Source organism: Gymnoscopelus microlampas (assembly GCF_963454915.1).
Source record: "Gymnoscopelus microlampas genome assembly, chromosome: 23".
Lineage (NCBI taxonomy): Eukaryota > Metazoa > Chordata > Actinopteri > Myctophiformes > Myctophidae > Gymnoscopelus > Gymnoscopelus microlampas.
In genome coordinates this window covers 32,446,696-32,471,499 of record NC_139960.1, presented here as the reverse complement: position 1 = coordinate 32,471,499, position 24,804 = coordinate 32,446,696, and the positions used below count along the sequence as shown (strand labels likewise).

At 43.0% G+C, this 24,804-nt stretch overlaps 1 protein-coding gene across 3 annotated transcripts in view; it reads left to right on the top strand.

The window, feature by feature from the left end:
* The window catches only part of atp2b1a (ATPase plasma membrane Ca2+ transporting 1a), a 103,801-nt gene that overhangs the window by 65,196 nt on the left and 13,801 nt on the right, over nt 1-24,804 (top strand). For all 3 annotated transcript variants that reach the window (XM_084050090.1, XM_084050089.1, XM_084050091.1), the window contains exons 11-19: nt 926-1,021; nt 1,527-1,672; nt 3,523-3,760; nt 7,167-7,346; nt 8,953-9,040; nt 9,130-9,236; nt 10,095-10,286; nt 20,940-21,153; nt 23,176-23,387. In XM_084050090.1, the coding sequence (XP_083906216.1) occupies nt 926-1,021; nt 1,527-1,672; nt 3,523-3,760; nt 7,167-7,346; nt 8,953-9,040; nt 9,130-9,236; nt 10,095-10,286; nt 20,940-21,153; nt 23,176-23,387 (1,473 nt within the window). The remainder of the gene's footprint in view (nt 1-925; nt 1,022-1,526; nt 1,673-3,522; nt 3,761-7,166; nt 7,347-8,952; nt 9,041-9,129; nt 9,237-10,094; nt 10,287-20,939; nt 21,154-23,175; nt 23,388-24,804) is intronic.

Sequence of the window (24,804 nt, the reverse complement as noted above, 5' to 3'; positions counted from 1 at the left end):
TACTTAAGTACAGTACTTGAGTAAATGTACTTAGTTACTTTACACCACTGACTGCGCCTACACTATTAAGATTATGGTAGGTGTTACAAAAACACTCTACTGCGCCTACACTACTAAGATTATGGTAGATGTTCTACTCTACGCCTGGGACTAGTGTTGTGTATGAGCTATTATCAGGTATAGATATACTGTAATGTAGTCAAAGTGCACAATCGGTATGTAAACTGTATGTATTTAGGCATAAAAATAGTCCAAATTGTACAATCTATCCCCAGTAGTGTGGGTGGAAAAGAGAAATGTACTGTACAATCTCTATACCCACCAATATATAGCATACAGTTTATTCATAGATTTAGAAGGCATTTTTAGAATTGGCCTCAGGTCTAGCTGGGTTAAGACCTATTCAAAGATTTTCAAAAAAATAGTCTGCTACTTTTGAACACTCCAGGTTCAAAGTGGTTAGAAATTGGAACCCATCGACTACATCAGTAGTTCTCATACTTTTTCGTGTCAAGGACCCCCACAATGATGATGTATTTGGCCGCGGACCCCCATCTGAAAACGTTTTGTGCCAGGGACCCCCCAGAAGAGAAGATTTGTGTTAAAACATTCAAAAATGATTCCAATAAAATAAACGATACTTTCAAGATTCTTCGCTGTGAGCTTGTACATCTGCTGTTTTCAAACAGCCAAGGTAACACATTTTGCTGGGGAACCCCTCCAAGAACCCCTGGGGGTCCCCGGACCCCATTTTGAGAACCACTGGACATAATTGCCGGTACCGATGTCGCAGATATACCGTAACGTGCCGAACCTAGAAACCATCTCACTTCTGCAAACCTTTGACTTTGCATTTTTATGTCTCTCCGTTTGTTCCCTTTCCTACTATTGTTCCCTTTTTTCCTACTTCCTTCCTACCCCACAGTCTCCAGAGAAGGAAGGCGGCCTGCCGCGGCAGGTGGGCAACAAGACCGAGTGTGCCTTGCTGGGCTTCGCCACCAACCTGAAGCGAGACTACCAGGTAGGGCTGAGACTATTCCATTATTTTCTTAGCGATCGTTCTATCGATTGCTTTTTTTGAGTAATCGAGAAACAGGCTTTTTAGTCTTTTTCATATCAACAAGTAAATCAATTAAAGCAGTACTGTGTGTGTGTGTGTGTGTGTGTGTGTGTGTGTGTGTGTGTGTGTGTGTGTGTGTGTGTGTGTGTGTGTGTGTGTGTGTGTGTGTGTGTGTGTGTGTGTGTGTGTGTGTGTATGTATGTGTATATATATATATATATATATATATATATATATATATTGTACACACACACTCACACACATACATTCGCCATGTACATGTGTATAATCTCAACATTTTAATTTAAAAAAAAATACATTTTTAATTAAGGATTGAAGTTTTTCAGAAAACGTATTTAACGTACTTATAAAACGTATTTATAAGGCCTCAGGTCAATTATTTTCTTATAATCGCTTAAATGTATTAGTTGGATTAACTGTTGTAAACTACTACTTCTGCCACCAGGCCATCCGCAACGAGATCCCCGAGGAGAAGCTGTACAAGGTGTACACCTTCAACTCCGTACGCAAATCCATGAGCACCGTGCTGAAGAACGCTGACGGCAGCTTCCGCATGTTCAGCAAGGGAGCCTCCGAGATCCTGCTGAAGAAGTGAGGAAACACCACGTCACATCACACACCGACTGAAGTGGTTTCTGTTCAAACCTCATGTGGGTCAGGTCGCTCAGGTGCTCGAGTGGTGCAGTGGTAAAGTGCCTGCCCACCGCCACGGAGTTTTGTGGGTTCGAATCCACCGCAGTGCTTCCGGCTTTGTCAAGCGTCTACAATGAACATAATAGGCTCTATGCACAGCAGCCATATTGGACAGAGATTGGGCCCCTTCCTTGCTTCCTTCACAGGTGTTACCAATGACACTAATGAAGGCTCTGTTCCATTTAGTGTAACACAGTGGTTCTCAAACTTTTTTAATTTCAAGGACCCCCATAACTCTGAGAGTGTACAAATGGAACCAAATGGACCCGGGAGGGTCCATTTGGTTCCATTTGTACACTCTCAGAGTTGCACCCTCTCAAGGAACCATGAGGGTCCCTGGACCACACTTTGAGACCCACTAGTATTTCTAGTGAGTCAACATGCACGATATCACCCTGACTCTGTTTGACCAGAATGGAACAGAGCCTTCATTAGTATCATTGGTAACACCTGTGAAGGAAGTAAGAAGAGGCCCAATTTTTCTCCAAAATGGCTGCCGTGCATATAGCCTATTGGCCCATGTCCGGTGGAGGGAAGCCGAGTGGGGAGGGGGTGATATGTGTCACTGCACATACTCCTATACGGGCTGGGGCGGCACCTGTCGGTAGGGAGTGTTGGGTGGGAGGACTAGGACGAAGGCTCTACGTCCTCTCTGGTAGGTGAGTCAGTAGGATACACTAGCAGTGACAACACAGAAACTTTTGTGGTGAGGAATCAATTGGCATAAAATGACTAAATTGGGGAGAAAAAGAAAAAACATCAAGTGGCTTTTCTCGTTTTAGATTTGTTCCCTACCTTGGTGTCAGTCACACACATGCTCATCATTTGTGTGTGTGTGCGGGGGATATGTTATTTTAACCATCATTTATACTTAAAGTCGGTGTTTTGTGACAAGCTCACAACGTGAGATGACATGAGCTTGACAATCTGCTACTTTTTGGAAAATAGTTTTATATCTTAATGCCATTCCCAGAATAATAGAGACACCATGTTGAACGTGTCAAAAAGAAAAACACAAAAGCTTAGTGTATATAAAACAAATAGTAGTCATATGGGGACTGTCAAGCTGCTAAGCTGTCAGTGATTGTTGTGGTCATCGAGGCTTCACAGCAAATGACGCGTGGAAATGGCTTAAGAAGCTAAGCAGCGGTTGAAGTGCGTCCCACCCAAGCCCCTTACTTTGCATCAGAAAAAAAAACACGAGCGCTGAGAAAATGATCCAGTAACAACTCTCAGTAAGCCTCTTAACCCACACAGAGACCAGGCTGTCTCTTTGTTATTCACCTTCTATCATCTGACTAGAAACCAAATTATTTGACTTTTTTTTAACACCCTGGCACACACATTTTCAGATGGGGGGTTCGCAGCCAAATATATATCAATTTGGGGCTCCTTGACTTGACAAAAAATACCTTTAAATTACTCACCCATGAAGCCTTGAATACATTTTTTTGTGAGACAATATTCCAATAGTTGATGAATAATTTACCTTGGCCCATATAAGGTCACGGTAGAACTATATAAAAAAATGTTTTATAAACTCTCACAGTGTAATCCAATGAGGACTGCACTGAGGAGATGTTGATTAACGATTCAGACGAGTATGCAAAGAAATAAACAATAATAATTGCGGTCATGCTGTTACAATATATAGTAATTATGACAGGCCTACTCCCCTTGTGAAAAGCCTTATTTCTGACTGTGTTTCCTCCTCCTGTGGCTGCTCCGTCTCCCTCCCTCCCTCCCAGGTGCTACAAGATCCTGACGGCCAACGGGGAGTGCAAGGTGTTCCGGCCTCGCGACAGGGACGACATGGTGAAAAAGGTGATCGAGCCCATGGCGTCGGAGGGCCTGAGGACCATCTGCATGGCGTACCGGGACTTCCCCGCCTCGGAGGACGAGCCCGACTGGGACAACGAGACCGACATCCTGTCCGGACTCACCTGCGTCTGTGTGGTCGGCATCGAGGACCCGGTCCGACCGGAGGTGAGTAGCTAGCGGTGAACGGCACACGCGAAGAATCTCGTTCTTCCTGTGACTCTTAGATCACTCTGACGCTGTGTTAATTTTGTCCGATACAACTATGACAACTAAAAATGTTTGCGGACTAACCTTCTAAAACTATGACTAAATAATATATTGACAATTTCGTCAACAAATAAAAAGCTAGACGAAAATGTTAGGAAGGTACTACTGGAGAAGTCATTTTATGCTTGGCCACGCTCCAAAAATAGCCGATCTACAATTTCTGCGACGCGTTGTGAGCTTGTAGATCGGCTATTTTAAATCAGGCATTTATGACGCCAAAATATTATGATATTTAGTCAACTAAAACTAGACTAGAACTAAAACCTTTCAGATGACTAAAATGGAATTTTATTTAAAAGACTAATGACTAAATCTACATTCAATCATCACGTGTTAAAGCTGAAATCCGTACGTTGATTTCATTGCAGGAAACCAAAATAAATGCGTTTGATGTTTATTTCACTTGTAAATATTGCTGTTCCATAGCCATATGGAAAACATCAATATTTATGGTACAATCCGATCGACATGATGCTTTATCTATATATAGTACCTTTATTAGAAGGATCAAGTACCTTTTATTGAAGGATCGCTATGTGCACTCCATAGCTGCCGTTACATCAAGCTAACTGATATTTACTGAAGTCAAGATTTGCTATTTTGCTGTAAACACAAGAGAACAAGGACAATGCCACGGCCAATGACATCACAGGGATTAAATTACAGTACGCAAGTCCCAACTTAGAAGGTTTTCAAAGACACAGAAATGATTGCTCATGGAACAGTAACCCTGAACCTAACACCATATCATAAATATATAAGTTAACCCATTGAGACCTGAAGCCGATTCTACACGTCTCCTAAATCCCAACAGTTTTCTGAAAAACTGTTTCTATATCAGTGGTGCTCAATCTTTTTCATGTCAAGGACCGCCACAATGATATGTATTTGGCCGCGGACCCCCATCAAAATATTTTGTTCTAGGGACCCCCCAGAAGCAAAGATTTGAGTTAAAAATGTTTGCTTTAAAAATATATATATTCAAAGATTTGAGTGCCGCGCTATGAGCTTGTAGATCTGCTATTTTTGAATAGCCCAAAGTGTAAAATAATGCTTTTTAGCTCAAATCTAAAAATCACACAGTTCCAGGTCTTAATGGGTTAATATATTGTCTCTGTCATTATGTCCAAAACTGTTACTTTTCAGGATTCAAATTCAAAAGGAGCAGATCTACAAGCTCGAAACGCGTCGCTGATGTTTTTGTGTGATGCTGTAGGGCGTTCATTTACGAAAAAACACAAAAAGTTAAAATATATTGTCGGGCGGAAACTTATTTCCATATTCTGACTTTTAGTGTTTGTTTATTTTTTAATTAACGCCCTACTTAATCATACTACAGCGTCACACAACAGCATCAAAAGTAGCAGATCCGCAAGCTCGAAACGCGCCTGTTTTTTTATTTGAATCCTGAACAGTAACAGTTTTGGACATAATGAGGTTTCCACTCGACAGAGACGATGAGATGCATTCAACATTGCACACATGGCTAACAGTAGCTCAACCACTTAAGTCCTATATACTCAGGGGTGCACATAACTGGTGCGCAGGTGTGCATGCGCACCCAAAATGAATAATGCGCACCACATCAGACGACGCGAGGCGCTTTTGCGCACCAACAACTGGGACAGGAATTTCCAAGCTTTTATTTTTTAGCAAAACTAAAAAATAAAAGCCTGGAGATCGAGGCTAGGAATTTACTTCGTGAAGCCACACTCACGGTAAAGCACGCCCCATGTACAGCCATTAGGCGCAGGGGAAGGGGACGCATGCTGCACGTGCTTGTGTGATTGTTGCCTCGCGTCGCCTCGCGTCGCCTCGCTGCGTGCACGCAGCCAGCAGCGGCTGTTAGAGGCACTCGTCACCGATGATAAAAATATGCCGTGAACGTCCAAATCTGGCGGATAAAAGCAGTGCAGCACAGGGCACCAACCTTGGGGGCTTCTCCTAACAGCGTGTGAGAAAAGAAAACGCCGAAAATCGGCGGAATTTGGAAGCAGAGAGTCCTTTTTTCTCGCGCAGCAACCCCCCCCCCCCCCCCGTTGACAAAACTGTCCGGTGGGCGCCGTGCTGCAGCCCCTCCCCCCCCCCCCCCCCCCCCCCCCCCCCCCCGTTCACAAAACGGGACGGGATCATTTATTTGGTGCGCACCAAGTCACATCTCCAGGTGCTCTTCTGAGTACTAGACCTAAAAAGTTATGTGCACCCCTGTATATACTTCACTGCATGATGAATAGCAAACATAGCACATCGCGATATGCTTTGTGGCGCTACATTTTATTTTATTACTGTCTATAATTACATGCGCCAAAACGGGGACGCCAAGTTGAAAGCATAAACTGTAAAAAAAAAAATGGACAAAGCGTACCGTCACGTGACCCATTGTTTTCTGGTTGAAGCCACTTTATCTGCGAATTCAAATCCACCATCTTGGAATTTCCGGTCCCGAAAAACCAACCGGAAACTACTGCTATTGGCTGCAACCGCAGCGAGGTGCGGGTCTTCACTGGATAGAGCCAGTAGATGCCCCAGAAGCATACCCTACTTTATAATTCATTTTCAAATGAATGGGACCATAATTTACTAAACGCATATCGTGATAATTGGAAAAAAAAGCGTTTGAAAACATAAAGTATTTATGAAAATGTTTACTAAGATAATAAAATCAAGTATAAAGTCCTACCAAAACCTCATTCACGTGGAATGGAATAAAGATGCTTCCGCAGCCAGCAAGAGGGGAAATAGCATCATCTGCTGGGCCATTAATAGGCTCTATGCACAGCAGCCATATTGGACAGAAATTGGGCCCCTTCCTCGCTTCCTTCACAGGTGTTACCAATGACACTAATGAAGGCTCTGTTCCATTCTGGTCAAACAGAGTCAGGGTGCTGATATTGTGCATGTTGGCTCACTGGAAACACTAGTGGGTCTCAAAGTGTGGTCCAGGGACCCTCATGGTTCCTTGAGAGGGTGTAACTCTGAGAGTGTACTAATGGAACCAAATGGACCCTCCCGGGTCCATTTGGTTCCATTTGTACACTCTCAGAGTTATGGGGGTCCTTGAAATTAAAAAGTCTGAGAACCACTGTGCTACACTAAATGGAACAGAGCCTTCATTAGTGTCATTGGTAACACCTGTGAAGGAAGCGAGGAAGGGGCCCAATTTCTGTCCAATATGGCTGCTGTGCATAGAGCCTATTGGAACTGCATGCCGATAATGACTTCCTTTTTGGCCTCAAATCCAGCGAAGCTTCCTTGCCGCCTGGTTGGAAAGTTGGTTGAAAAGTGCTCCGTTTTCCTCTTCCAGGTCCCGGACGCCATCAAGATGTGCCAGCGGGCTGGCATCACGGTGCGGATGGTGACCGGGGACAACATCGGCACGGCCCGAGCCATCGCCACCAAATGCGGCATCCTGCTGCCTGGCGACGACTTCATATGTCTGGAGGGTAAAGACTTCAACCGCAGGATACGCAACGAGAAAGGAGAGGTGGGTTAGCAGGAAGATTCATAACGGAGTTGTTAACCCATTGAGACCTGAAGCCGATTCTACATGTCTCCTAAATCTCAACAGTATTCTGAAAAACGTATGTTTCTATATCAGTGGTGCTCAATCTTTTTCATGTCAAGGACCCCCAAAATGATATGTATTTGGCCGCGGACCCCCATCAAAATATTTTGTTCCAGGGACCCCCCAGAAGCAAAGATTTGAGTAAAAAAAGTTATTTTTAAAAATATATATATTCAAAGATTTGCACACATTTTCACGATTTTTCAAAAATAGCAGATCTACAAGCTCGTAGCGCGGCACTCGGTGCCGCGCTACGAGCTTGTATATCTGCTATTTTTGAATAGCAAAGTGTAAAATAATGCTTTTTTAGCTCAAATCTAAAAATGACACAGTTCCAGGTCTTAATGGGTTAAGCACATACAATGTGTGAGACCTTTTTTTTTTTTACGTATATAAGAATTAAAGTTGTCCACACCGAGTCATCTTTAACCCATTTAAGGCCTGAGGTTCCGATTCTACAAAATGTCTTCTAAATCCATACAAATTCATAATTGTATTTTGCCGCGGACCCCCCCCATCTCAAAATATTTTGTTCCAGGGACCCCCAGAAGCAAAGATTAGAGTTAAAAATGTCCGCTTTAAAATAATACATATATTCAAAGATTGGCACACATTTTCACAATTTTTCAAAAATAGCAGATCTACAAGCTCGTGGCGCGGCACTCTGTGCCGCGCCACGAGCTTGTAGATCTGCTATTTTTGAATAGCCCAAAGTGTAAAATAATGCCCTTTTAGCTCATATCTAAAAATGACACGGATGCGTTCCCGGTCTTAATGGGTTAATGTGCAAACTAACTAGTACAACGTTTCGACCAGCGAATGGTCTTCCTCAGGGCGGAGGAAGACCATATATTCTGATAGTAATCATTGCTCATTGCGTGTTTGTTCAGTAACAGGGCGTTCCTCCATCTGGTCAGATCTTTAGTTAACAGAACATACATTTTCAGGTGAAATTGGAAGTGGTGAGACCAAGAAATGAGTGTTCGCCCCCCCAGAATAGGGACGCTAGGGGTCCATGTGGTTATAGTGGAAACTCGTTGTACAGTAAATAGGCTCTATGCACAGCAGCCATATTGGACAGAAATTGGGCCCCTTCCTTGCTTCCTTCACAGGTGTTACCAATGACACTAATGAAGGCTCTGTTCCATTCTGGTCAAACAGAGTCAGGGTGCTGATATTGTGCATGTTGGCTCACTGGAAACACTAGTGGGTCTCAAAGTGTGGTCCAGGGACCCTCATGGTTCCTTGAGAGGGTGTAACTCTGAGAGTGTACAAATGGAACCAAATGGACCCGGGAGGGTCCATTTGGTTCCATGTGTACACTCTCAGAGTTATGGGGGTCCTTGAAATTAAAAAGTCTGAGAACCACTGTGCTACACTAAATGGAACAGAGCCTTCATTAGTGTCATTGGTAACACCTGTGAAGGAAGCGAGGAAGGGGCCCAATTTCTGTCCAATATGGCTGCTGTGCATAGAGCCTATCGATATGGAGTCGGGTCTAATAACATTTGTCATGTTTTCTCAGATTGAACAGGAGCGCATTGACAAGATCTGGCCCAAGCTACGAGTACTGGCTCGTTCCTCTCCGACAGACAAGCACACTTTGGTCAAAGGTACATGTTCATTTTTCTTCCGTTACCCGATTTTAAAATGTCGTCGGCGTGTGTGTTTATGGATAATTTGACCCACGACCTTCCCCCAGGTATCATCGACAGCACGGTGTTGGAACAGAGGCAGGTGGTGGCGGTGACGGGCGACGGTACGAACGACGGACCCGCCCTGAAGAAAGCCGACGTGGGCTTCGCCATGGTTGGTTTATCCGCTCTCACTGCACGCTCGCCTTTGTGATGAACAGTGTTAATTTTGTCGACGAAAACGACTACCTTTTTTCACTGACTGAAATGTATTAAATGTTAGGGAGGGACTAGTCGAGAAGAGATTCAGTAGAACTTAGACAAGTAATTTATGCTTGGCTGCATGTGGGTGTCACACTCCGAAAATAGCCGATCTAGAAGCTCACAATTGACTTTAACCCATTGCATGCCAATCACGTAGATCTACGTGAACCTATTTATAGCCGCCACGTGCCAATCGTGTAGATCTACGTGAAGTGAAAAAAAAATCAAAATAAAAGTTTTTTTTTCTTTTTTTTTTGGTCCAATTTGACCCAAAGACCAAGGATATATGATTTATCGAAGATATAGGGGTCTATCCACTTCCTTTTTAACTTAAAACTTAAAAAATATTCATCTCTGCTCCTAAGTACTTTTTTGTTTTTCAATGAAAAATCTCTGGCACTGGCTAGAAATTTTCAGAAATAATCTCTGGCAGTTAATTAAAGGGGTATTTCACTTCAAAACACTTCTGGAGTTATTTTAACCTCTACTCTGACTTTTGTGTGCACTGCACCCCAGACCGTTTTTAAGTTGCTTCATTCAGTATTTAGACATTTAATGTCTAACTTCATGAGACACACCCCCTTCCTATATAATCCCATTGTAACTCCAAACTCCATTTTAACCATGTTAGACTCATTGAAAACACACGTTATTGGTTCTAGTGACTGATAGTGTCCTTCTAATGCTTTCAATTAACTAAAATGTTTTGTCAATTCGTTATTTCGGTAGTCTTAAGTTAACTGTATAATAACCCTGTTTTTCTCCGCAGGGCATCGCCGGCACAGACGTGGCCAAAGAGGCCTCCGACATCATCCTGACCGACGACAACTTCTCCAGCATCGTCAAGGCCGTCATGTGGGGCAGGAACGTCTACGACAGCATCTCCAAGTTCCTCCAGTTTCAGCTCACCGTCAACGTGGTGGCCGTCATCGTAGCCTTCAGTGGAGCCTGCATCACACAGGTTAGACCACTGTTTCCCAGGGGTCGGCACCCATGTTCGGGTCATGGACCAATTTTTATGGGTCACGAGTAAATACCCCCCCCCCCCTTTATATAGATTATTTAAAAAAACATTTACAAAAGTTTAAACCAAAACATCACAACTTTTCATCAATTAAAAACAATTCCAACATTTTTCAAAAGTATAAAAAAATGTTTTAAAGTTGAACCCATTGAGACCTGAAGCCGATTCTACATGTCTCCTAAATCTCAACAGTATTCTGAAAAACGTATGTTTCTATATCAGTGGTGCTCAATCTTTTTCATGTCAAGGACCCCCAAAATGATATGTATTTGGCCGCGGACCTCCATCAAAATATTTTGTTCCAGGGACCCCCCAGAAGCAAAGATTTGAGTTAAAAATGTTCGCTTTAAAAATATATATATTCAAAGATTTGCACACATTTTCACAAATGTAAAAAAAATAGCAGATCTACAAGCTCGTAGCGCGGCACCGAGTGCCGCGCTACGAGCTTGTATATCTGCTATTTTTGAATAGCCCAAAGTGTAAAATAATGCTTTTTAGTCAAATCTAAAAATGACACAGTTCCAGGTCTTAATGGGTTAAGAAGTAGTGAAAATAGCAGATCTACAAGCTCACGACGCGGCGTGAAGCGTCGCGCTTTGAGCTTGTAGATCTGCCATTTTCATTAGTTCGGGTCCCGGGCAAACGTCTAATTTCTCTTTTGGGTCATGAGCCAAAGGTTTTGGAACCACTGGGTTAGATAGATCCTCTTCACTCGAACCTTGTGGCAAAACCATACAGTTTGTTGTGTGGTTTGTCACGACGGCTTCTTCTGAAAATGACCCGGATCCCATTTTGAGCCGTTGGTGGTCGTGTTTCATCCCTGCTGACTTGCCAGAGGCTTTGCTTTGAGCCAGTGACGTTCTCCAAACCATTTCATGTCAAGGACCACCAAATTATGACGAATTTGTCCCAAACCTCTAGTTATTCAAATGTTTTTATTCTTGTTGTTTGTTTGTGAATGTAACAACAATAATACAGACATAACACCACATGGCTACATGTAATCACACAGTACATTAACTCTTTGACTGCCGTCGACGCGTTATCGAGTCAATTGCTAGTTTGTCCACTTGGCCGTCGACGCGTTAGACGCGCTGATAGCTTTTTCATTGTTTAATCTGTGATCGCGCTGTTCTGTTTATTTTTCACCATCACTTTCGCTTTCTGTTTACTTCACACTCACCCGGATCCGGATTCATGACGCAGATTCCGTTTCCGGTTCTCGGAAGGCCTTTTTTAGGCATTATAGGCGAGAATAGGGAAAAACACGTTTTTTTCACACGGTATAAAAAACGAACAGAGAGCTCTAGTTCTATTTTCTTGTAGTCTGGATGACGTTATCAGTCATCGTGTATTCCAAGCCAATAGAGGTGAGAAGGCTGTGGCGTCAGCTTGAGATGCAGATACCCTCACCTCACCAGAGACCACTCCAAAGACTGCAACCAAGGGGTTAGGGGCTAATCTCTTTATTGGAGCTTTATTGGCAGAAAACATACGTTGACATTGCCAAAGCAAGTGTCAAAAACTTTTGAAAGAAATGGGGAAAATATGTGCAGCAGTTGGAGGCGGGTACAGTATTGTGTTAGCAATAAAACATTTTTTTTTAAAAATAGCAGATCTACAAGCTCACAATGCATTGTGAGCTTGTAGATCTGCTATTTTCAAATGGCTGAAATGTATATAGGGATAAAGTAGTTAATGTATGTTTTGTAATAATAATCAAATTCTACAAAATAACTAGTAACTAAAGTTGTCAAATCATTGTAGTGGTGGAGTAAAAGTACTTAACGAAATCTACTTAGTTACTTTCCACCACTGGCAGTCAGACTGTTGCTGACCCCTCTGGTCAACCTGACAGTGGCTACATTAGTGTTCATCCAGCCAAGACATTATTGTAAATTGGGGGCTGTGCAGATGAGCACAAACGCCTCTTCACAGCTTCACCTCTGCATAATACTGAATGTTACCACGATTCAGTGGTGGAACTTAAGTACATGTAGCAATACCACAATCTACAAATAAAAGTCCTATTTTGATTGATTGATGACATCTGTATATATATTTATCGTGGTGTGCTTGTCTATCAATCGGTAAAGCCAATGGAAGAGAGATGTCAAACAAGACGTTTTATTTTTCTGTAAAATCGCTTGTAAATATTGAAGTGTGGTCCCAAATTAATATGCATTTGTCCGCAGACCCCCGTCTGAAAACATTTTGTGCCAGAGACCACCACCATACAACATTCATGTTCTGAAAATGTTTTTAAAAAAAGTTTACAATCAAAATTCTTATTTTTTAACCCTTTAAGACCTGAGGCCGGTTCTAAAAAAAATCTAAATCCTAACAGTTTTTCGGAAAAAAATATTAAAAAATATTTTTCACGATTTTTCAAAAATAGCAGATCTACAAGCTCATAGCGCGGCACTCGGTGCCGCGCTATGAGCTTGTATATCTGCTATTTTTGAATAGCCAAAGACATCTAAAGTGACACAGAAGCGTTCCAGGTATCAATGGGTTAAATAGCAGCGCTTATAGATCGGCTGTTTACCCCACTTTGAGAACCACCGATGTAAATAACGTTAAAACTGGACAACGACGGGGGTTACGTTCTATTTCCTCCGTCGACCACCTCCTTCACTATCCTTCGCTCCTCACCTCCTCTGCCCTCCTCCTCAGCCTCCTCTGCTCTCTCCAACTGTCATATAACTTAGTATAAAAGATGTACCAAGGACTCTGACCTATAATGACACTCTTTAGGCCCAAGGGTATAGTTATTGTGCTGATTGCACTGTGGACACTGCCACTTTTCTTTGCATTGCACCGATTGTACTGGTTGCACGGTTTGACACCCGACCCCCTTTAGTGTGTTAGGACACTGTAACCTTTGCTTCTGGGGGTCCCTGGAACAAAATATTTTTAGATGGGAGGGGGTCCGCGGACAAATACATATTATTTTGGGGGTCCTTGACATGACAAAAGTTTTGTCACGGGTTACTCCTACCGGCTCGCTAAACACCATAGATAGGAGCGACCCTGACCTGAAAAGTGTGTGTGTGGGTGCGTGTGAGCGTGTGTATATGGCAAACTAAAACAACATATGGCACTGTTCCCCCCCACGTCAACAACCCCTCAGATCCACTCACCTACTGGCACCGGCCAGCTCTGTCGTTGGCCAACACAGCCGGAGCGAGATGCTGGATCTTTCACTGTTCAGGTGCGGGGATAATAACCCACGTTCTTTTTATGGTATTTTTCGGTTTTTCTTCTTTTTTTCCTCCCGTAGGGTTTTTGTGATATTTATGTATGTATTAGTCTCTGTACAACCCCGACGCTGGACATCATTACGGTGGGACCGTCAGTAACTTATTCTCGTACGCGAAGCTCCACTCTTCTTACTTATTTAGAAACTACAAGGCACAGTTGGACAGCGCTATCCATCCGTCGCTTATCTTCTAAATCCTTAGTTGAGATGTGGCCTCCGGGTGTACTGTGGACCGAACGTTACTGACTCCCAAACCGTGACTCCAAACAACCGAGCCGCCACGCTCTTCAAACACTTCCTCTTCCTGTCCCTGCGTGATGACGTTCACTTATATAGCCATACCTCCAGAGGCCGGCCGCCGTTGTGACGTACAGAAACAGTGCCAAAACAATAAATGAAAATAAACAAAACATGTGTGCAGGATGTGAAAAGATATGTATGTATATATGTGCCTACATTGCCTACTGCACAATATCCTAACATCTCCCCCCATAAAGAAAAGAAAAAAACATTTTTTCTTTACCCTACCACTACTCTAAATCATCTTCTCCTTTACACCTAACCTCTCACCCCGCTGCCCTAGAAAGTGTGTCAGCAATGACGTTATCCTTCCCTGCTACGTGCCGTATACACAGATTGTATTGCTGTAGGACCAGACCCCATCGGAAGAGCCTCTGGTTCTTGGTCTTAAACTTCTCAATAAAAACCAGAGGATTATGATCAGTATAGACCACAACCTCCCCACAACCATTGGTCACATAAATTTCAAAATGCTGCAAACCTAACACTAGGGCCAACCCTTCCTTCTCTATGGTTGAATAGAGCTTCTGGTGCCGATTTAACTTCTTTGAATAGTAGGCCACTGGCATATCAATACCACTGCTGTCTTCCTGCATGAGCACCCCTCCGATACCCACATCACATGCATCTACCGCCAACTTAAATGGTTTCCCAAAATCAGGTGCCGTTAACACAGGCTGACAAGTTAAAATGGCCTTCACTTGCTCGAATGCTCTCTGACACTGCTCATTCCAAGTATACCTCACAGTCTTCTTCAAGAGATTTGTAAGCGGTTCTGTAATTGCTGCAAAATTTCGCACAAACTTTCTATAGAATCCACACATTCCCAGTACCCTCATCAACTGTTTTTTGGTCTGAGGTACAGGAAGATCAGTAATCGCTTGTACTTTAGCAGCACGAGGGCGGACCTGGCCGCGTCCTACTACATGCCCCAAATATGTCACTTGAGCCTTGCCGATCTCACTTTTTGCTAAATTAATCACTAGTTTTGCCTCGGCCAGTCGTCCAAAGAATTCTTCTATCTGAGCTACATGTTCTTCCCAAGTGTCATGGTACAACACCACGTCATCAATGTAGGTCACACAGTTCACCAACCCTCTGGTGACTTGGCTCATCAGGCGCTGAAAACATGCTGGTGCATTTCTCAAGCCAAACGGAAGAACCCGAAATTGATACAACCCATCTGGAGTCACAAATGCTGAAATCTCCTTTGCATGTTCCGACAAAGGCACCTGCCAATACCCTTTCAACAAGTCGAATTTTGACACATACTTAGCTGCACCTATCCTATCAATGCAGTCTTCAATCCGGGGAATAGGATATGAATCCGCTTTACTTACTGCATTCACTTTGCGAAAATCTACACACATCCTGATACTCCCATCCGACTTAGGAACGAGTACAATAGGAGAGCTCCAATCACTACTGCTAGGTTCAATAATATCATGCTCTAGCATGTATTTTATTTCTTCCCTAACTGCAGCCATTTTCCCTGGGTTTAACCTATAGGGATGCTGTTTGATGGGCAACGCATCCCCTACCTCTATATCATGTTTAAGCCCAGAGGTTAACCCCGGAGTATCTGTAAACACAGCAGGAAATTTCTGGATCAGAGCATGCACCTCAACCCCCTGCTCTGGTTGTAGATGTTCCACCACCTGACCCCACTTGGCCATCACCTCACTATTTACCAATCGTATTCCCACTGGCTCCAAACTCTCTGCCCCACTATCTTCCTCTGTTTCACTCTTTTCTATGTTAATAGCTACTACTGGCCTCTCCCCCCGACCATGATACAACTTCAACATATTTATGTGACACAATCTTTTCTTCTTACGCCTATCCGAGGTATTAATGACATAATTAACATCATTTATCTTCTCCCCAATCAGATAGGGTCCACTAAAACGAGCATGCAGGGGGTCTCCCCTAATAGGCAACAGTACCAGCACACTGTCTCCCACCTTGAAACTACGCGCCTGCACGTTTTGGTCATACGTAGCCTTCATTTTCTCTTGGGCCCCCTTCAAATGTTCTCTAGCAATCCCACATGCTGCTCTCAGTCTGGCCTTAAACTCTGCTACATAATCTAAGATGTTCACCTCTGTCTCCTGTCCCAGAAACTTCTCCTTCACCAACTTTAACGGTCCCCTTACTTCATGTCCGAAAACCAGTTCAAATGGACTAAAACCTGTTGACTCATTTACTGCATCCCTGGCTGCAAATAGCAGAAAGGGGATCCCTCTGTCCCAATCACCTGGGTCCTCCACACAGTACGTTCTAATCATTGTTTTCAACGTCTGATGATGCCTCTCAAGGGCCCCCTGAGACTGTGGGTGATATATGGATGACTTCAACTGTTTTATACCTAGTTGGTACATTACTTCTTGAAACACCCCTGACATAAAATTGGATCCTTGATCAGATTGCACCTCTCTGGCCAGCCCATACTGTGTGAAGAACTTCATTAGTGCATCTAACACTGTCTTTGCCTTAATATCTCTCAGGGGAATTCCCTCCGGATACCTCGTAGCCACATCCATTATTGTGAGCAAATACTGATGCCCCCTTTTTGTTTTAGGCAGGGGCCCTACACAGTCTATCAACACCCTAGTAAAAGGCTCCTCAAACGCAGGTATCGGAATCAGTGGTGCCCTGGGAATAACCTGGTTTGGTTTTCCCCCCACCTGACAGGCATGACATGATTTACAAAAATGGACTATATCCTTATGCATTTTTGGCCAATAAAAATGCTGTTGAACTTTTGCTTGCGTTTTCCTTATTCCTAAATGCCCAGCTGTCGGAACCTCATGAGCTAATTTAAGAATGTCCTCTCGATAACAGGGTGGGAGCACCACCTGATACACTACCTTCCACTCTTGATTAGCAGGACACTCCCTAGCCCTCCATTTCCTCATCAGCACCTCATTGTTCAAATAAAATCCCTCTGCTTCATTCTCCATTTCCTCCTGTGGTATCGCACTCTCACACAGTTTCCCAATATCTGGGTCCTCCTGTTGGGCACTCACCAAATCATTATGAGTAAAAGTCTTAATCGAGCCCTCGACATTTGAAAAAAATACATTGGCCACACTACTCTGAGGAGTCTGAGCCTCACCTGCCTCGTCTTCCCTTTTTGCCTCAATCTCCATTCGAGCCTGTGCTCGGGTCACTACACAAGCGGGAAATATTCCTGGGAATTCATCTTGTAACCCCTCAGTCTCCCTTGACAAAGCTGGAGTGGTAGTAATCTCCGGGTCTGCATATACCTTGTCCCCGGCTAGGTCATTACCCAATATAAAATTCACCCCTGGTACCGGCAAACTGGTAACCACCCCCACGGACACCAGCCCACTCACCACTTTAGACCTTAATGTTATTTGGTGAATCGGTACAGATATAAACTCCCCTCCAACCCCCTTAATGAGAGCATACGTCTTTAGAAATGTTCTATCATTCTCCCCAACATTTTCTACTAACAGAGATTGACTGGCTCCCGTGTCTCGCAACACTACAACAGGACTCTCTTTCCCATCGACCATGACTGATCCTTCTGAAATAAACTCTTTGTACATCGCCAGGGTTCTCTCCTTTTCTCTCCTCTCCTCTGACTCAGGGCCCATCGACACCACCCCCACTGGTTTTACTCCACCTTCTCTTCCCACATCATTTTGCAATTTCCAACATTCTGCCTTAATGTGTCCTTTTTTACGACAGTAATGACATGTTGGCCCAGATGGCATTGCTGAGGGTACCCATGGCCTGTCATTCCTCACCTTCATCCCTACCCTGGAGTCTCTGTTATTTGATACTCCAAAATCCTCCTGTACTTCGTGATAACTAGTACCATGTTTCGTACTCCCAAAGTTTGTCCTGTGCGATAATTCATACTCATCTGCCAACATGGCTGCCTTTTGTAAATCTTCCACTTTATGATCTTCCAAATGAGTTTTTATTCCTGGGGCAATGCTATTTTTAAACTCCTCTGTTAGGATAAGCTGCCTAAGTTGACTATAATCCTGATTCACATTTCGGGCCCGACACCACCTATCAAATGCCATTTCCTTTTGTCTGGCAAATTCTAAATGTGACTCCCCCACTTTCTTCTGCAAACCCCGAAATCTCTGGCGATAGGATTCAGGTACTAATTCATAAGCACCCAAAACAATTCTTTTTACTGTCTGATAGTCAGCCGACTTTTCCTCATCTAGAGCTGCATACACCTCTTGAGCTCTTCCTGTCAATGCGCTCTGTGCTAGCAGCGACCAATATCGTGAAGGCCACTTTAAGCTGTTTGCCACTTTTTCAAATGACAAAAAAAATACCTCAACTTCTTTCTCACAAAACTTGGGCACGAGGCATATATTACGCCCCACCTCAAATGCTTTCTCACTTTTCCCCACCCCGTGCTCCAATTTTTTTATTTCCAATTCAACCCTCAATTTTTCTTTTTCTAGTGCAATACGAGCGAGCTCCCGCTCTGTTTGCTCCCTTTCCTTGATTCTCACTTGCTCAAGCGTTACTCGTTGTAACTCCACTGATGACAAATGCTGTCGAGTGGCGTTATCAAGCGGCTCTCCCCCCACCCGTTGCACCAAAATCTCTACCATTTCTCCCTTCTTCATCTCAGGCGTTAATGCTACTTCTAAATGTTCGGCCACTCGCCGTAAATCATCTTTTTTCAGATCATACCATTCGCTGAGCCTGCGAATTTTCTCTAAAAATGCCTCAGGCGTAAATTCCTCACCCATGTTTACTTTTACTGGTTAACTCCTCGGCTACTAATTGTATAACAAACAAACTACAAAATAAACGGTTCAGTAAAGACGAGCCCCCATTTGTCACGGGTTACTCCTACCGGCTCGCTAAACACCATAGATAGGAGCGACCCTGACCTGAAAAGTGTGTGTGTGGGTGCGTGTGAGCGTGTGTATATGGCAAACTAAAACAACATATGGCACTGTTCCCCCCCACGTCAACAACCCCTCAGATCCACTCACCTACTGGCACCGGCCAGCTCTGTCGTTGGCCAACACAGCCGGAGCGAGATGCTGGATCTTTCACTGTTCAGGTGCGGGGATAATAACCCACGTTCTTTTTATGGTATTTTTCGGTTTTTCTTCTTTTTTTCCTCCCGTAGGGTTTTTGTGATATTTATGTATGTATTAGTCTCTGTACAACCCCGACGCTGGACATCATTACGGTGGGACCGTCAGTAACTTATTCTCGTACGCGAAGCTCCACTCTTCTTACTTATTTAGAAACTACAAGGCACAGTTGGACAGCGCTATCCATCCGTCGCTTATCTTCTAAATCCTTAGTTGAGATGTGGCCTCCGGGTGTACTGTGGACCGAACGTTACTGACTCCCAAACCGTGACTCCAAACAACCGAGCCGCCACGCTCTTCAAACACTTCCTCTTCCTGTCCCTGCGTGATGACGTTCACTTATATAGCCATACCTCCAGAGGCCGGCCGCCGTTGTGACGTACAGAAACAGTGCCAAAACAATAAATGAAAATAAACAAAACATGTGTGCAGGATGTGAAAAGATATGTATGTATATATGTGCCTACATTGCCTACTGCACAATATCCTAACAGTTTGAAAACCATTGAAAATATAGCAACATAAGTAAAAAATAAAATAAAAAAAACTTGAGGGAAAAAAACCTGTTAGGATTTAGAAGACATTTGTAAAATCCCCAGAAGCAAAGATTTGAGTTAAAAACTTTTGCTTTAAAAAAGTATATATATATTCAAACTAAAGATTTGCAAATATTTTCACGATATAAAAAAAAAAAAAGCAGATCTACAAGCTCGTAGCGCGGCACTCGGTGCCGCGCTACGAGCTTGTACATCTGCTATTTTTATAGAGCCAAAGAAATCTTAAAATGACACAGATGCGTTCCCCGGTCTTCAAGGGTTAAAGGGACAGTGCCCTCAATAATACCCTCATACCTGACTTAACTACTTCTCCAAAGCGAGTGACACCCACGGCCACAATACCACCCAAAAATAGAACAAACATGGGAAAATGCTCATTCTACTGCTCTGCCACCAAAAATGTGGAATGCCCTGACACATCCATTAAAAGATGTGTAATCACTGGTTTCTTTCAAAACTGGCCTGAAAAACCATCTTATCAGGAAACCACAAGAGGAGCTAAATGCATATTCCCATAGAAAGGAGGTGTCATTCACTGCATTTTTCTCCTTTGTACGTTTTAGTGTTTTGTATTTGTCGATGACGTGTGTTGTGTAAATTTGTCATGCTATGTTTATGAATTGAATACATAGGACCACAATGGAAACCCGTTTTTTTTTTCCCCTGTTGATTAGTCACCCCATGGAGACTTGAATTCATGGATATTTTTTAGTTTTTGTCGCATTCCTATTAACTCATTCAATGCCATGCTCATTTTTTAATTTTAGAGTGCCACAGCCAAAATTCATTGTAAAAAAAAAAGTGCTTAGGAAGCGAGATACAGCCTTTTTAAGTTATAGGTTAAACAAGGAGTGGATGGAGCAGCAAATCTTCAAATCATCATATCTTGGGTTCTGAACATGTTTTTCCAAAAAAAACAAAAAACTTTTATTTTGAATTTCTTTTTTTATTTTGATTTTTTTTTTTCATGACGTCTTTGACGCCTTGTGGCGCTCAGGGCGTCAGGCCACATGACGTCTTTTGGCACAGAATGAGTTAAGCCAATATGGCTGATGACCAGTGGACCGGCAGGCAGCGGTTCCGGTAGGAGACACAAAGGAGACTCTTTGTGTCTCCTACCGGAACCGCTGCCGTCGGTCATCAAATCATTGGCTTAGGAATGCGACCAAAAAAAAAAAAAAGAATATCCACGAAAAAAAGTCATTTTGGGGGGTGAACTATCCCTTTAATGTCTGACTCTGTATCTGTAACTCTGTAACTCTAACTGCCGTGATGCCTCTGGGCGACTGAAACCCCCCCCCTCCCCCACGGTATCAATAAAGGGGTATCTTTATCTATCTCGTTTCTCTCTCTCCTCCAGGACTCTCCGTTAAAAGCGGTGCAGATGCTGTGGGTCAACCTGATCATGGACACGTTTGCGTCGCTGGCCCTGGCCACCGAGCCCCCCACCGAGGCCCTGCTGCTCCGCCGGCCGTACGGCCGCAACAAGCCCCTCATCTCCCGCACCATGATGAAGAACATCCTGGGACAGGCCGTCTACCAGCTCATCGTCATCTTCACGCTGCTCTTTGCCGGTGAGAACAGCAGAGAAGTGTTTTTTTTATATATATATATGTATACTAGGGATGGCACGATATTGACATTTTTGGTTGATATCCGATTACCGATTATTTATACTTTGGGCTATTCAAAAATAGCAGATATACAAGCTCATAGCGCGGCACCGAGTGCCGCGCTATGAGCTTGTAGATCTGCTATTTTTTCTTTTTTAAATTGAACATTTTTGCAAATCTTTGAATATATCTTTTTTAAAGCGAATCTTTGCTTCTGGTGGTCCCTGGAACTAAACATTTTGAGGGGGGAGGGGGGGGGGGGGGGTCCGCGGCTAAATACATATCATTTTGAGGGGTCCTTGACATGAAAAAGTTTGAGAACCACTGACATAGCCACCCATCTGATCATTTAACACGGCAGATATCTGCCGTGTATGTAGATCATGCTTATTTAAATGGTCAATCATTCGATTGTCTTCCACCTTGGATCAATGGAACTATCGTAGTATACAGTGGCGGCCATAGCTGAGTGGTTAGTGAGCCCGCCTGTGGAGCCAGACCCCTGGTTGCCCACTGCTCCTAGTTGTTATAGGATGGGTTAAAAGCAGAGGACGAATTTCACGCTATGTGCATATATATATACATATATACACATAATGTGACAAAATAACACCCCAAAGGAGTGGGGACTATTCTATTCTATTCTAGTACGTTGAGTTCGTATTTATCTGTGTGAAAATTAATATTTCAAGGTTTTACAGAAAAAAATACCTTTATTAGTTTACATAATCATTTTTATGTTAATGCTATCTTATCAGTAAAACCATAGGTTGGGAATGGCAGAGATAGGAAGTGTGTTGAAACTAAAGGGTCTCCTCCTCTCAGTGAGCTAACAATTTATGTGTGGAGTCACATTGCCCTCTACTGGCAACATTGGTGTACTGTTACTGTTGTACATAAACGTTTGTTTTTTGCTTTTCTATTTTTATTGTTTTCTTTTCATTACTATCACTATACTAGTGTCAGATGTGCAGAGTAAAAAACTGTTCATCCAGTTTGTATTTGGATCAGAACCCGCAATCCCGTCGTTTATTCTAGTGTTTCCGAAACAACGTTACAATGGTTTGGGACCCATCTTGAGTAAATATACTTTTTTACGAATAAAATAAAATGACTATTTCAATAGATTTTTTTTAAGAAGAAGATATTCAATACATGAAAACATTCTACATTTTCAAAAGGATTTCAGAAATAATATAATGTAATGTGACTGTGTAGATTGCCTATCACAATTTTAGGACTTAAGCAGCCGGTTATTACTGTATTTTTGTACGTTTTATGTCCTGAGAAGACACCAAATTTCACTTTTGTGGTCTTGAGCTGAAAAGCTTGGGAACCACTGGTTTATTCGATAATAATAACCCATTAAAACCGGGAAAGCATCTGTGTCATTTTAGATTGTTGCGTTGGCTATTCAGAAATGGCAGATGTATACGAGCTTGTACATCTGCTATTTTTGAACATTTTAGAAAAATCTTGAAAGTGCGAGAACTACTACTACTGGTTTAGAAGGCATTTGTAGAATCTGCCTCAGGTCTTAACCCTTTAAGACCTGGAACTGTGTCATTTTTAGATTTGAGCTAAAAAGCTTTATTTTACAATTTGGCTATTGAAAAATAGCAGATATACAAGCTCATAGCGCGGCACCGAGTGCCGCGCTATGAGCTTGTAGATCTGCTATTTTTGAAAAATCGTGAATATGTGTGCAAATCTTTGAATATATATTGTTTTAAAGCGAACATTTTTAACTCAAATCGTTGCTTCAGGGGGACCCTGGAACAACATATTTTGATGGGGGTCCGCGGTCAAATACATATAACTCTGGGGGTCCTTGACATGAAAAAGATTGAGAACCACTGATATAGAAACATACGTTTTTAAGAATACTGTTGAGATTTAGGAGACGTGTAGAATCGGCTTCAGGTCTCAATGGGTTAATGGGTTAATGATAATCATCTCTGCTTTCTCCCGCGCCCCCTGCAGGCGAGAGGATTTTCGACATCGACAGTGGGCGGGACGCGCCGCTCCACGCCCCGCCGTCGGAACACTACACCATCGTCTTCAACACCTTCGTCCTGATGCAGCTCTTCAACGAGATCAACGCCCGCAAGATCCACGGCGAGAGGAACGTCTTCGAGGGCATCTTCAACAACATGATCTTCTGCTCCATCGTCTTCGGCACCTTCATCATCCAGGTACAAAAAAATAAAACTCTGCGGAAAAGTAAAGGACAATAGGCTCTATGCACAGCAGCCATATTGGACAGAAATTGGGCCCCTTCCTCGCTTCCTTCACAGGTGTTACCAATGACACTAATGAAGGCTCTGTTCCATTCTGGTCAAACAGAGTCAGGGTGCTGATATTGTGCATGTTGGCTCACTAGAAATACTAGTGGGTCTCAAAGTGTGGTCCAGGGACCCTCATGGTTCCTTGAGAGGGTGTAACTCTGAGAGTGTACAAATGGAACCAAATGGACCCTCCCGGGTCCATTTGGTTCCATTTGTACACTCTCAGAGTTATGGGGGTCCTTGAAATTAAAAAGTTTGAGAACCACTGTGCTACACTAAATGGAACAGAGCCTTCATTAGTGTCATTGGTAACACCTGTGAAGGAAGCAAGGAAGGGGCCCAATTTCTGTCCAATATGGCTGCTGTGCATAGAGCCTATTTATGCTTGGAGCGATTTCTTTACCATTCATACCAGCGGTTCTCAAACGTTTTCATGTCAAGGACCCCCAAATTGATAGGTATTTGGCCGCGGACCCCCATCTGAAAAGGTTTTGCCAGGGACCACCATGTTAAAGTTGGAACGTGGACGTCCTCCGCGACACATTTATGGTCATTTTGCGTGCGACGTGTCACTCGACATAAATTGGCCTTTAGGCTACAACACATAGTAGAACTAATTGATTTTTTAAAAATTATTATTTTAAGCTTGTAGATCAGCTAAACGTTTTGTGTGACACTGTTGTACATCGGGGTATAAAATAGTGTTTAATTAGACTAATCAATTTAGTCGATTATAAGAAATCAATTTCAACTTTTCGCTTCGATTTGTTGACATTGTAATAAATAAATAAATAAAAAACGATTATTCAATTAATTTAAAAAAATTAGAAAACATTCGATAAATGAATTGCTATGAAATCAATCGATAGTTGCAGCATCGGAGCCATCTTAGCAGCCATCAGCTGGATACAGGTGAAAACTTAGCACCCGTAGCACTTGCCCTAGCCTTGACGACCTTGCAAGCTTATGCAAAGGCTAAAATGTAATTTAGATAGCATGTTATGTAGACAGATGCCAGGTTCATTTGTTGACTTGACATCCTACAGTGTGTATAGTTTAAATGTACAGATTATTGATCTTTGTTGATATTGTACTGTTTAGACTGATGAAACTCTTGGTTTACCTATGATCCTAGATTACTATTTCTATGCATTTGATGTATTACCTGGTGTTTTCCTGGCGCTCTGGCGCTCTGGATTAAGAGCGTCTGCTAAATGCCTAAATTGTAAATGATAAAATACTCCCCCTGCCAGGTCTTATCACTAGTTTTAGTAGTTTCCAAAGAAACAGCCTGTTGGCCGCAGCTGTGTCACCACGCTGCTCT